The following is a 14,126-nucleotide window of genomic DNA, read 5'->3' as shown; positions in this document are numbered from 1 at the left end:
CCCTTAGGGTTCACTGGATTACTTCCACTTTTGGCTCTTTTGAATAGTGCTGCTGGGAACACAAGAGGGCACATATCCCTTCGTTGTATGCTTGTTTAAATCATGTCCCTTCTGGGGCTTCCCTGGAGGTGCAGAAGTTAAAGTTCCCAGCCCTGTCAAGATTTCACCAGCCACTGCAGGCTGAGTTTGATCCCCAGCCAGGGAACTAACCCACATGGTGCAGCAGAACTTTCCTGACTTGCCCACTGCTCCTCTCAGCAGTGTATTTCAGTCAGTCTGTCTCTTCTGCTCCTCACTCTGTCTTGTGTGAATCCTCTCACCCCCTGCACCTCTGGCCTTCATCCCAGTTCTTGTACTAATAAATAAATCTTTAAACATAAGTCATGTCTCTTCCTAGTCTCTAGACATCATGAAAGTCCACCTGTGATTCTTCAGCCCCTAGCACAGTGCCTGGGCATCAGTAGAAGTTCAGTAAATACCTATTGAATGAATAAACAAGACATCAAATGTGGGTGTGGCATCTGGAGTGTGCAGACAGGGGTCCTTGCCTGTGGAGTCCTCACTCTGACTTTGAACAAGACACCGCAATCCTAACCTAAGTTTCCCTTAATACAGAAGAAGGAGGCAGTAAATGAAATCATCCTGTGATGGGGATTCAGTTGCTACTGGCTTCTGGTTCAGCTCTGAGGTCTACCCTCAACCACCCAGGGGACCTTGGGTCTGCATTCGTTTTCTATGGCTGCTGTCACGAATTTTACTGAGGTGTTGGCAGCAGTGCCTAAAATAACATGGATTTATTCTCTTACAGATTTGGAAGTTAGAAGTCTAAAGTCAAGATGTTACTCATTCAGGGAGCAATGAGACAGCAGAGGAACACAGCTTTAGCTTGAAGGGAATGAGCTAGAATCCTGTTTAAACAGCTGGTAAGAGATCAACTACACCCTCTATCCTGTTAAAGAATTATTTTCTCTAAGTGATAACAGCAGTGTGCTGGGAGTGGGTGGCCAAGGGTCCCAGGTGAGCAGTGGGCCCCAAAGTGACTGCAGTGAGACCTTCCCGAGGGATGGTATGGAGCATTTCGCCATCTTGGAGGGAGAAATACACATCACCAGCAAAATCTGAAAAGTAAAAAGCTATGTGTAGAAAATCAACAACCACCACAATCCATGCAGTCCACCCCTAACTGCCCTGGGCTAGAGGATTTGTACAGTGTAGCTACCTATGACTGGGGATTGCTGCCAACACCCGAGTAAAAACCCTTGTCTTGCCCCCTTCAGGGAGCCTGAAACTTTCTCTTCTAGTCTCTTAGTCTCTTCTAGTCTAAATTGTACTTGAGTAAAAGCCTAATAAACCTTCTCTGGATATTTAAACCAACTAAAATAAAAGTTGATATGACAGCATTCCCACTGCAGGCTTCAGAAAGCGATCTACCACCTTACCTGTTTCAGTTTCCAAAACAGCATGCCTTTGCTGGTGGCCCCTTCCTCCCGTTACCCAACCTCATTTCTACCCTGACTCTTCCTACTCTCCCCTCTCCCCCGTCCCTTGCTTTCCTCTCATAGGGCTCTTGTGGTTCTATTACAAGAGGAGAGGTGAAAAGCAGCCTCTGAGTAAGCAGGCAATGCTTATAACCAATCAGATGACAAAGTATGGAGCTTTCTGGACTCCTCCCCTGACTTCCTGAACAGGAGGCTGCTGGGAACTAGGAGTAGAGCAGATTCACCATGTGGACTTTAAAAAGAGCAACAGATGGCCCTCCCTGGTGGCACAACAGGTTAGGATGCAGCACTGCAAGCTGGCTGTCGCTTCAGTGCAAGTCTTATCCCAGGCCCCTACCACGTGGCGTGGCAGATCTCTCCGGTCTCGCCCACTGCTCCCCTCAACAGTGTACTTCATTGATCTGCCTACTCTGCTCCCCACTCTGTTACTGGTGAATCCTCTCATCACCCCTGCACCTCTGGCCTATACCCCAGTTCTGTATGCATAAATAAATAAATATATAAAAAAAAGAAAAAGCAGGCAGGACACTCTCCTTTTTGGCTGACTTCTAATTGCACCCTGCTCTCTGCCAGTGGATGTTCTCTATGGGTAAGACTGAGCACTATATCCTAGCCATTAAGTCTCCTCCTGTAATGTTTCATCTCCCCAAAGAGTCCTCTTCACCAGCCCAGTCCCAGAGACAGCCCTCTCTTCTCATATCCCACTCTCCTCAGAACACTTCTTCATCATAACACTCATCCCATGAATGTAACTGAACTCAGACTGAAGGGAAAGCCCATACTGGACATACTGAATGGCCTCTCTGTGCCTGACACTGTGCTAGCAACTCAGAATATGCAGATGGGCTAGGCAGAGACCTCTTCTCAAGGGCCTAATGACTTACTGTATGCTTCCCAATTAAACTGACAGCTTCCAGTCCAGAGGATGGGGACTCAGACCCAGTTTTTGTGGGTTCCCATCACCAAGCACAGACCAGCCCATAAGAAACCTTTGCAGAGTAAATGCACGATTGACATTCTTAAGCTGTATCCTCAGCATGGATAGGTTACTTCACTTTTCTGAGTCTCATAGTCCTCAGATGTCAAATGGAGGCAGGATTTCCATGGCTAGAGTGAGGATAAGAGAACTCTATGAGTGTGAAACCCTTTGAAGACCAGAGTTTCCTCAGTGTAAGTGAAAGTGACTGTGACACTCTCCTCTGTCCCCTCTCAGGGCCAGTCATACTCCTAAAGGATTGTGGCAAAAAAAAAAAAAAAAAAAAGGGTTAAGTAGCTCTTACTAGTATTAAATTCATATCACTTTGTTCTGGTCCTTCCTGGATACTGGAGAATTCTCTGCACATTGCCAATGATTTCTCCCTCTAGCCTATGGGCCCTGGATTTATTTGTGATTATTGGGATATCCCTGTCCTGCCTCCTGCTTTGAATTTTCACACCTTACTTATGTAAGACACAAAGAATGCAGGTAACACTTCCTTCTGGACTGAAACTGTAAAGCAGAGATCTCACCTGGCCCAAAGACATAGGATCACATCTCTCCCAGCCCATCTATTTCCCCCCAAAAGTCCCTTAATAAAACAGTTTGACATCACCCCCCCCCAATAAATAAATAAAAACTCAGGGTTAGGATATTATATGAGAGAAATGGAAGTTTGGGGATATGGAGGTCCCAGCAAGTCAGCAAGGTAAGGCCCAGGGTAGTGGGCTCCCATCCTATCCACCTTATCTTAGGGTCATCAAAGTCCTTCCTATTAGAGTTAGTCCCACATTCCTCATCTATCTCCATTCCCAGATACCAAGTTCTTCCCCAAATCATTCTCACTGTTCTCTAAAAACATTCTGCTCAGTGCCTTCCTTTTTTGTGTACTCCCTTCTCCCACTTTTCTATCAGGCTAGTGATAGACAAAAAACTCCTACTCATCCCTCAAGGCCCACTCAAATTTTTCTTTCCTTAGAACTAAAGTATAAACTCAGTTTATCCATATCCACTTATTTGTTTCCTTGCATGTGCTCTCATAGAAATCTCTGTATATATTGCTTTTAACATTTACTACCTTGTTTGGTAATGCCTTTCATAGGCTTCCCTCTTACTATTGAACAGACTATATTTTGCTCCAGGACAGATTCATTTCTGTTTATCTCTCTGTCCCTAGGGTCTATTAAGGTACCTGGCACTTGGCTGACACTAAATAAAAGTTGACCAAACATTTGTTGTACAACAAGTGAAAGACAATCAAACAAATTTCTTAGCCTCTTAGAGTCTTAATTATAGTATAGCTGAAATAAAGTCATAGCACTTGGCAAGGATAATGAATATATAAAAATGGCACCACCTTTAACTTAGTCATCTGAGCCAACAGTAAATCACCCAAACTTTCCACTTCTTTCTCTCCCTTTTCCCTCCCCCTAGCTAACCAGTCATCATAACTTATTGAACCTCGAAGAGGATCTTTGTAGGTTACAGGGGAATCTCTGGCAAAGGTGCCAGAGATAGATGTCTTACAAGGAAAAGAAGCAAGAGAAGAGGCTGAAGGGGACATAGGTTACAAAAGGAACAGATAAGTGAGTAAGAGAAGGGAGAGGGAAGGCTGGGCCTGGGGATATAGAAACCATTCAGCCTCTGCCCTCAAGGAGATTATGATAGGCTTGGGAAATAGACAACTTTGTGGGCCCTCCCTGGTGACGCAACAGGTTAAAGCTCTGCACTGTAAAGCAATGTCTCACTCCTGACATTCAGACCCATATGCCCACTTGTTCCCTCAACATCTCTACTCTTATGGGCATCTCAAACTCAACACACATCAAAATGAGTTCCAGTTAGTCCCCTTGAAAATCCCCCCTGCCAGTGTCTCATTCCCATTTCTTTGATTATTCTTCTTTTGTATTTGCTCTCTTCCTGAAATGTTTCTCTATTAGAATTATTCTTAGTATTTACCACAACCTGAACACTTTATCTTTTTTTTTAAGATTTATTTATTATGCATGAAAGAACTGGGGTACAGGCCAGAAGTGCAGGGGGTGAGGGGATTCCCCAGAGACAGTGGGTAACAGAACAGGTGAATCTACTGAAATTCACTGCTATGGGGAGAGTGCGTGAGACAGGAGAGATCTGCTGCACCATGTGAGTCACCTGGCCAGGGATAGAACTAGTGCTGCAGTCGCCACTGAGAGCTTCATATTGCTGTGCTTTAATCCCTTGTGCCACCAAGGAGGCACCACTTTATCTTTTTTGTTTATCTCTCTCATTATAATGAATGTTTCATGAGGATTTTTAAAAATTTACTCCACTATTGTATGCCCATTACTTAGAATAGTCACAGTTATATAGTAGGGCACTCAGTAGATATGTACAGAATGAATAAAAAGGGTAGACATTTTCAAGCCTTAAAATTTTATTTTTTATTTTTTTTTAAAGATTTATTTATTCATACAGAACTGTACTCTGGGGTACAAGCTAGAGGTTCAGGGGCTATGAGAGGCTTCACCAGAGACAGAGTGGGGAGCAGAACAGGCAGAGTGATGAATACACTGCCGAGGGGAGCAGCAGGTGGGTAAGGAGAGGTCTACGGAGCCATGTGGATCACCTCCAGGGCAGGCAGGGATCGAACTTGCACTGAAGCGGCAGCAGCTAGCTTGCAGTGCTGCGTTCTACCCTGCTGTGCACCAGAGAAGGCCAAAAATTTTATTCTTTAGTAAATAACTTTATAACAGCCAAAGGCACTTGGAAACATAATCAAGTGGATAAAACACCTCATCAAATCCTCACATCAGTCCAACAAAGGAAGTAGGTTAGATTCTAATACTGGTTCAAGAGGAAACTGAGTACAGAAAGAGGGTGTGGGGGGTGGAAATGCTTGTTAAAAGTCACACATCTATTCTGACCAGTTCTACCAAGAGGGTGGTGGGTTAAGTTGGAAAGGACCTTTGTTGCCAGAAGACAAGCGGATTTCTGAAAAGGAGGCTGAGTCAGAGATTACTCCAACAGAGGCATGGGGCAAAGAAGTGGGAGTTGATGAGGCTGACCACTAAGCAGATTTGCCCCAGGCCTGGAAAGGGCTGCTTACTTCCCAGGCAGAAGAATGCTGTGCCTGAGACTGACTAGTCACCCAACTGTACGTAATCTCAAATGCAGAGCTGAATCGGCAATTTTTTTTTTTTTGAATTGGCAATTTTAAGAGACCAATGAATGCAGAGGAGTGGTGCGGAGTCAGGTTTCTCCACTAGACTGAGAGGTCTTTGAGGGCAAGGGTCGTGCTCTAGATCTAATTCTAGCTTCTAGCACTGCCTGAACTGGTAGAGACTAGAATACTTTTGTTGCAGGCACCTAAATGAACATATGCTCCCAAATGGAAAACTGGGTGAGAGCACTCACAGGCGGGGCATAAAATCACCCAACGATTCTGGGGTAGAAGCCGACTAATTTTCAGGGGACGCCGCAAGACAAACAGTACTAGTGCTATGCCAGTGACCGCCAGTTATTTTTCAGCAGATGTCAGCAAGCCAATACTGCCTGGGGACACGAGGGCAGGGGCAGAGCCGGGCGGGAGAGGCTGATTGGCTGAGACTAGGGGCGGGGCCAACAGAGTAGGCGTGGCATATTTGCATTCCTAGCAAAGGTATGAACGTCACATCCGGCCTGGGGGCGGGAGTGAGAAACAAAAGGATAGCCAACACGCATGCGTCTGGTGTGTCCCGGGTTCTGGCGGGTGCTTCCGCTCAGACTGAGGGAAGCGCTTCCGGGTCGCTGCCGGCTGCCGCCTCCGGGCGCGGTAAGTACGGAAGCTAGATTTAAGCTGCTGCCTGCTTGTTCGGTCTTTCCCCCTTGTCCCAGAGAGAACCAGTTAGCCTGAGCCGCCTCATCAGGAGCTCCATATTCAAACTCCTTTTAACATTAAGGAGTGCCAGTTCATTGGATACTTCCTCGAGACTAAGCCCCACCCCGCCTCACAAGGTCTGTCACTCATTGGTGTCAACTCCTGTCTCCCAACATTTCTTCCAGTTAATTGGCCTTGCACAGGCTCCGCTCCCTTTCGTGATTAGCATTCCTGCAAAGGCTCATTCTTGTGCGCATCCCGCCCCCAGCCTTCTTGTTGGTCAACCTCAGATTCATTATGATAATAAGCAAAGAGTGGGCGGTAGCTTTGCTGCGAGGTCTTGGACTTAGGGAGTCTTGTTGTCTCTCTGGCCTTACTATTTCTGGGTTTTGAGGGTGGGTGATGTTTGTGCCTGCTACACGAGCTGGAACACTGAGATCCCCGGAAGGGCAAATAAACTAGGACAAAATCAGAACGACGTAGATCCTTTTGTCCTGTTTGTCTTTTCTTCTGTTCCCCCTGGATGTTTTACCTGCCTGGTGTCAGAAATCCCCAGTTACTGTATGACCTAGAGTCAGTCTTTGTTGCCGGGCCTCAATTTTCCTGTGAGCTGAGAGGTTCTAATTCAGATTGTTTTCCTGGTTAACAGGAAAACGTGCTCAATGAAAACTGAATTTATTTGTTCTTCACGTGTTTATTATTTTTGTTCATTCAACCATTGCCTTTAAAATGTCTTACTGAACCAGTTGCTAGTGGAACACCACTCCCTCCAGTTTACCCAGTTTGGTTGTGGTTCAGGAGAGAGGTCATCAGGGTTCTAAATTGGTGATACTGGATGAGTGTAGTACAGAATCAGGGGCAAAAAGATTTTAGTGTTTGGAAAAGGTAGAAATAGTTTCAGGAGTGTCCTGCTAACTCTAATGCCAGTGTATATTTTGGATTTCTATCACCACACTAGGCTTTCTTTTACTTCCTTCGTCAGACAGCTTCAGTTACCCATCACTAAACTATAAATGGTTAGGGGGAGTTATAATTGTTGTTCCCATTTTACAGATGAGGAAACTTAACCTCAGAGAGGTTAAGTGACTTGGCCAAGGTCAAACAGTAGGTGGTAAAGCCAGGATTCAAACCCAGGTCTGTCTGATTCCCACAGGGAAGAGCTACTTCTCTTCTTGTATACCTTCTGTACCCCAGCCCAAATCAAACTGTAACCAAATAAAACCCAAAACCAAATACAATCAAGAACTGGATTTACCTGACCCTTTTTCTCAGTTTAGGAGCCATGTCCACCTTGTTTCCTTCACTCTTTCCCCGTGTGACTGAGACACTGTGGTTTAACCTGGATCGACCCTGTGTGGAGGAGACAGAGCTGCAGCAGCAAGAACAGCAGCATCAGGCCTGGGTGAGTGATGATCTAGCACAGTTGTGGAACCTTAGTCAGGGACCCCCTTTCACTGGTTATGACCCACCTACTCTAGAGATCTGCCCTGGAGGTGCTTTTTGATCTTAACTTGGAAGAATTTGGCTGGGAGTAAGGGACCCCTAGATTCTTCTCTAATTTGTGTTACTCTAATTCATTGGGCCACCATGGAAACTCTGGACCAGACTGGAGCCTAAGCTCCTGATATTCAACTCAGGTTCTTTCCCTAAAGCATAGGAAATAATAATTTTGACTATTTTGGGACCTAGCAGATGCTATGTTTTAGGCTGATTATCTCTCACTTCACTCTCACCATAATCTCGTGAGCAAACCAAGGTCCAGAGAGTTTCATTAAATGTTGGATCAAGTTCATGAGTAAGTAGCAGGTGACAGGAGAGAAAGGGAGTGAATCTTGCTGAAAACTGGAAGTAAATGTTTTCTTCATAGTTGTGGGTTTCCTTGAGGGCAGGGTGGGCCAGTCTCTTGCCCTGACCTGCCTTACTCAAACCATGTCCCACTCTCTTCCCACTTTGACCATAGCTCCAAAGCATCGCAGAGAAAGACAACAACCTGGTACCTATTGGCAAGCCAGCCTCAGAGGTGAGTGGCTCTGAGGACTGAGGTGTGGGGTCCAGGGTAGACTGAGCCTCAGTTCTGATTCTGAAGATTCTACCTCTGACCCCAGAGCAGTTGTGGTCCTCACCTCTAGGTGGAGGCCAGAAGAGGGGGTGGTTGTTGGGTCCAATACTAAGATCCTGCAAAACATGCACCAGATTGCCAGACTCAACGGGGCTATTTGTTGGCCCGAGAGAGTCAAGTGGGCCAGCCCTTGAACAGGTCCAGGCAGGCCTATAAAGCCTATGGGCTCTTCCCCACCTCATTAGCACTATGATGATGAGGAAGAGGAAGATGAAGACGATGATGAGGATAGTGAAGAGGACTCAGAGGATGATGAGGACATGCAGGACATGGATGAGATGAATGACTACAATGAGTCCCCTGATGATGGCGAGGTCAATGAGGTAGGTGAGGTGTGGGGAGGGCCTCTGCTTTGGGGCCCTTGCCCTAACCTAACCAGTGATCAAGGGGTATAGAAACTCTGGATCCAGCTAGTGGCAGGATCTGGTACTAGGGCTGGCTGGGTGGCTGAGACCCCTCCCCACCCACACCCAGCCTCCTCTCCAGGTGGACATGGAAGGCAATGAACAGGATCAGGACCAGTGGATGATCTAGGAAGATAAGGCAGTGCATCCTCAAGGAGGTTCCAGTCCAGCCCAGCCTACCCTGACTTTCCTGCAGAACCAGCTCATTGCTCCAGTGCCTGAAAGCTCATCCTTGGGCACTTCCTTGGCTGATGCCAGGACCTGACCTCCTTGGCTTCTTCCAGGCCATCAGTCTGCCGTTGAATCTTCAGGGCCTGAGTCCAGTGTGTCTTTCTGAATGATACCTTACCCCTTGGTTGCCAGGTCTAATATTTCTAATTCTCTTTAATAAAAACACAGGACTGATATTTTTTCCCCCATGTCTGTTCCTTGTTTGTTGATGAGACCCAGAGGAATCCATTATCTTTTGAGCTTTGGAGGGGGCACTCAAGGGACTTCAGGTAAACCTAACTGGCCATGTAGGCTGGGGCTAGAGAAGGCCAGGGTGGGCCCTGGCTCTGGGTTCAAGCTTCTTTGCTATTTCCTCTGGCCAAGTTTGTACCCAGCCATTCTTGCCAGGCCTCTTAGTGTTTTCTGTTTCCTTCAGTCCCACACAGGATGGCATGGGCTGAAGAGGGGAATTTTGTGAAGCCCAGAGCTGGGAGGTCCCTGGAACTTTTCCCACCAGATTCCTCCATGTTGAGAGTGGCTAAAATCTCAGAGTAAGGCACAGACTCCTGTGGAGACCCGCAGTTGCTGAGCCAGCTGTGCTGGGAGCTCAGGCCATTTGGCCTGTCAGTCCATGGCTCTCTCTGGAAGCAAGGGGACTAGTGGACCAAGCAGCCTGAGAGAATTTTTTGTCTCACATCAGTGGTGCCGGAGTGGGGAAGGGGGGAAGGAACCCTCAGCCTTGAGCCCAGTATGTATCAGTCCACTAGCAGGGAGGGGTAGGGTTATTCTGATGTCCTTGCTTGGGGATGAGGACTTGGGAGCAGCCATAAGTACCCCTGGGCCTGGCTTTCAGCCAGGTCCTGCATAGGTGATCTGGGCTATGCCATCCTTGATGGCAGGGAAGTCCGGTAGGCCAGTATGGTGGAGGCGGCAGCGGTAGCGGCCACAGCTCTTGACATACTGCAAAAATCGAGGTGCACCAGGGAAAAGGACATGGTCAGCCAATACAGTGGCCCCAGCAGGTAGCAGAGCATGGGCTTCCAGTAGCTGCAGGTCCCGTAGATAACATCGGGGCCGATGTCCCAAGAGCACCAGGTCTGCCCGGCTCATCTTGTGCTGGCTTCGCAGGTTTGGGATCACCTCTTCTGAGCTACCCACGATGAGCTCCACCTGTTGGGATGGGAAAACATCAGGATCAGTAGTACTGTGACTTCCTTCTGTCATTGAAGTGGCAGAAATGCACAGAGCAAGTGCTTTGCCCAAGAGTACACAGCTAACAAGGAGCAGGCTAAGGTGTGGACCCAGATTACTAGTCTCCGGGCACTTTTTAGCTGCTTTTTTGTCATCTACAGAAAATATGTGCAAGTGACTTGGAAGAGAACAGGAGCTCAAACACCCTTCAGGGTGACATCTCCCAAACAAGTGATTCCTTCAATTTCCCCATGAGAAGGCCTGGTAAGGGCAAGGTCTGGGCTAGCTGACCAGGTCGGGGAGGTAAGGGCTGACCGTGTGTTCATCAAAGCCAGCTAGCCGGATGAGCTTTTCTGCCACTGCTGCTGTGTGGGGGTTCCGTTCCACAGTGAGAAGGCGACTCTCCGGCGGCAGGGCACGGGCAATAAGCAGTGTAGAGTAGCCATAGTGAGTGCCCAGCTCCAGCACACAAACAGGAGCCTTCTCTTCCACCAGCCGCATCAGGATCTGACCTATGGGGGCAGATGGGCATTGTCCTTGACAGAAAAAGCTCTCAAATACTCACCTGCCTCTTCTCTCAAATTATAGTCCCTACTGCTCCAGCGGCCCCTACCCCCCCTAGGTTTTCCATCTTCAGTCCAGTCTCTACACCACTAGTCTCTGGTGGTCTCTACACCAGCCACTAGGAATCTTGTGACCATGATCTCTATGATTCTAAAGGCATTTGGGATTGACTGGGATCCTCAGCTCGACATTTGGGACTTCTTGTACCTAACCATATTCTACCTTTCCAATTTCAGCTCTCAATTCTTCCTACCTATAACTTGCACCTCAGCCATCCCAAAGAGAATCGACCATGCTGGCACATTCCTTCAGGTTGTATTTGTGTATGCAGCTGACTCTGCCCTTCCCCATTCTACTCTACCCTCCTCCCCACATCTACCTGGTCAACTCAAAAACAAGTCTAGGCTCAGTTCCTCCAAGAGGGCCCAGGCCAAAAAACCACCGGGCTTCTGGCAGATCTTTGCTAGGCTTGCTAACATTCTGTTTGCAAGAACTTCCAGTTTCATTTTTCCTGTCTTGCTCGTTGGATATCTTTTTCGCCTTGGAATGTAGGAGCCTTTTTGGTGGGGGAGGAAAAGCCCAACAGATAATTAAAGTTACAGTTTATGTGCTCAGATGGTCATTCCCCTGTGTTTTAGGCTTCCACTGAGGCCTGCTCTTGTGGCTGATTCATCTTGTATCTGCCTTCCTAGTGTCTACCTTTCCCCCCAGCACCTAGCACATGCCTAGTACAAAAAAGGTGGCAATTGCCACCATCCTTATTAATATAGAGGTGAGTATCCCCACCTAAAAACAATGGCAATAAATGTTTACTGGCTGAATGAATGACTTTGCACAGTCCCCTCATTTCAAGAGAAGAAAAAGACCTAGAGAAGATCAAGAACCTGCCCCATTTACCTAGTAAGATAGTGGCAAATCCCAGATTTTTGTTCACCACCTGGGGGGTACTTCCAAGAGTAAAAAGCTAGGGAACACTGACCTTTGACAGGCCCCATGTGGCCCAAGTACTCGCAGTGGCTGCTCCAGTGGTCCATGGTGGTGAGGATGTGAGCAGGGTCCCCAGGCAGGGCATGGGTGAGCACGTAGCTGAAAGTCCGCTCCTCAATCCGCAGCCCGGACAGGCAGTCTCGGAGGCTCCGCAGCAAGACTGTGCGCACCAGCAGTCGGAAGTAGTGCCGGTACCGCACCAGCAATGTCACCAGCAGTGGCAGGAAGGCAAGTGCGATTGCGGGGGACATGGTTCCTGGGCCCTGGGGCTAAGGGAGGCAGGGAAGGAAACCCACACAGTCCTTACCAGCAGCTGTGACTGTTCCTGTTGCTTACAAACTGGTTCAGAAAGACTAAATCTTCCACTCAGCGTCACATAGCAGAGCTAGGATTTAAACCCAAGTTGGTCTGATTCCAAGCCCCTACACCTCCAAGGATTCCATGCTAACTTTAAAAAACAACCCCAGACCAGCTCTTCCCACTTCTGACCTTTGGTACCATCTTCACCTGTTCCCTTTATCTGATTCCCCTTATTTCTGTTGTCACCCCTTCTTTTGGACTCCTTTCACCAGTTCTTCTCTGAGATATCCTCCTTCCACCCTACCTCTTGCCTGTTTAATCTCCTCTAATCCTTTACTATGTAGGATAACAGCACAGCTTTGTGGTCAGAAACCTTTTCATTGTCGTCGTGCTCTGCCTCAGTAAAAGACAAAAACACTTATTTGATAGGGTGTTAGGATGAGAGGTCCTTTCTACCCTGACTCCCTCTGTCTCGTCTCCCCTGGAGATGTGAGGAGTCCTCAATTCTGTACTTCTCCAGTCCTGTTTTTCTCCCTTTCATTCCTCTTGTCTATTATTGCTCAGAATTACCTTCATAAGCATATGTACAGCACATACTCCCACCCTAGCCTCTTATGGGAGAGAAGTGCCATCTATTTTCCTGGACCATCCTCCCCTTCAGAGCTGACCCTTACAGGGCCCTTGGGGACTAAAAAATTAAACAGTGTATGAATGGGTGAGTGGTGCTGAGTCTGAACTGGTGTGTTTGGGAACCCATAATCAAAGACCCTGCTTACCTGGGCTGGAGGTTCCTGCTTGGAGAAGATCAGAGCATAGGACAGGAGGGGAAGTCCTTGGTTGGGGAGAACCCTGAGACAGACTGAACCTGCTCTCAATTATTGATACTGAGTCTGTTGTCACCTGAGACCTGCAGTTCAAATTACCAGCCCGAGGGACAGCTAGAACAGACTCCTACCCTTCAGGAGCTTCAAGAAGTGGTTATAGAACCACTGGGTTTGGTGATTTCTTCTCCAGCCCTTTAGATTAGGATATGGAGCGCAGTGTGAGTAAAGGTAATGGGAGGTTATAACAATTCAAAATTCATGTTTTCTCTAAGCAAGTGCCAGGGTTTGTGTCACAGAGAAGCATCAGATCCTGTCCCTATCCTCCGGAATTCTAAGTTTGGTAGAAGAGACTGATGCAGGAACAGAGAATATAATTTAATGTGATCACTAGAATGGCTGCTCTTTGAATACAGGGACTTTTGGCTACCTTGTCAACTGCCACATATCCAGATAGACATATGTGAGATACTGCAGACACTCAGTATATGTTTGATCAATAAGTAAATTAATCAACACTGGATAATTAGCACAGGAGCTTGAGATGCCAAAAGAATGGGGTTAGGGGCTCTCTCTGGTGGCGCAACGGGTTAAAGCACTTTACTATGAAGCTTTCCCAATCCAAGGAAACAGTTTGATCCTCTGCCTGGGAGCTGACTCACAAGGCATCGCAGACCTCTCCTGACCCACCTGCCGCTCCTCTCAGCAGTGTATTTCAGTACATCTGCCTGCTCTGTCGCCCACCCAGTCTCTGGTGAGAGGTCACCCACCACACCTCTTACCTGTGCCCCAGTTCTGTAAGCATAAATAAATAAATCTTAAAAAAAAAAAAAAAAAAGAATGGGGTCAAAGGAGGGAATTGGAGGTTACCCTTTGTGTAGAGTCCTGCAGACACAAGGCACAAGGGAGACAGTGTGCTATGCCACATGAGCAGTCAAGGAAAATCAGTATTGCTGTATGGCTAGTGAAAATGTTCGCTCAATACCCCAGCCCACTCCCTCACCCACTACCTAATGGACATCAAGTGTCTAATGACTGCAAATCCTTTTCCCTTTTTTTTTTTTTAATTGCTTAGAACAGCTGAGGTGTAGGCCAGGGACAGAGAAGGGCTGGAGAGGGGGGAAGATTCACCAGAGACAAGGGCATAACAGGTATATCTACAGAAATGCACTGCTAAGGAGAGCAGTAGGCAAGACAGGAGAGGTATGCTGTGTGAC

General features: G+C 47.4%; 2 protein-coding genes across 9 annotated transcripts; one reads left to right on the top strand and one right to left on the bottom strand.

Moving 5' to 3' along the window:
* The first annotated feature begins 904 nt into the window (after window positions 1–904).
* Window positions 905–9,241, top strand: ANAPC15 (anaphase promoting complex subunit 15). 7 transcript variants are annotated; one of them, XM_012725323.1, is made up of 5 exons: window positions 905–923; window positions 7,586–7,715; window positions 8,274–8,333; window positions 8,618–8,755; window positions 8,907–9,241. In XM_012725323.1, the coding sequence occupies exons 2-5, from the start codon at window positions 7,596–7,598 to the stop codon at window positions 8,964–8,966; spliced, it is 378 nt and encodes a 125-aa protein (XP_012580777.1). In that variant the 5' UTR covers window positions 905–923; window positions 7,586–7,595; the 3' UTR covers window positions 8,967–9,241. The 7 variants fall into 7 exon arrangements, with proteins under 7 accessions (XP_012580777.1, XP_012580781.1, XP_012580775.1 ...); XM_012725327.1 differs by lacking the exon at window positions 905–923 and adding an exon at window positions 6,138–6,268 and having other exon boundaries at window positions 8,919–9,241; XM_012725321.1 differs by lacking the exon at window positions 905–923 and adding an exon at window positions 6,138–6,268.
* A 7-nt stretch (window positions 9,242–9,248) lies between these two features.
* TOMT (transmembrane O-methyltransferase) lies at window positions 9,249–12,893 on the bottom strand. Of its 2 annotated transcripts, XM_012725028.1 has the most exons (4): window positions 12,865–12,893; window positions 11,781–12,057; window positions 10,529–10,749; window positions 9,249–10,216 (listed from the first exon to the last, which is right to left on the bottom strand). In XM_012725028.1, the coding sequence occupies exons 2-4, from the start codon at window positions 12,037–12,039 to the stop codon at window positions 9,896–9,898; spliced, it is 801 nt and encodes a 266-aa protein (XP_012580482.1). In that variant the 5' UTR covers window positions 12,040–12,057; window positions 12,865–12,893; the 3' UTR covers window positions 9,249–9,895. The 2 variants fall into 2 exon arrangements, with proteins under 2 accessions (XP_012580482.1, NP_001269009.1); NM_001282080.1 differs by lacking the exon at window positions 12,865–12,893 and having other exon boundaries at window positions 9,896–10,216; window positions 11,781–12,039.
* Window positions 12,894–14,126: the final 1,233 nt, after the last annotated feature.

The sequence above is a fragment of the Condylura cristata genome, unplaced genomic scaffold (genome assembly GCF_000260355.1).
Source record: "Condylura cristata isolate star-nosed mole 26May11 unplaced genomic scaffold, ConCri1.0 scaffold00015, whole genome shotgun sequence".
Classification (NCBI taxonomy): domain Eukaryota; kingdom Metazoa; phylum Chordata; class Mammalia; order Eulipotyphla; family Talpidae; genus Condylura; species Condylura cristata.
The sequence above is the reverse complement of the archived record's forward strand: the minus strand, read 5'-3'. Positions and strand labels throughout refer to the sequence as shown.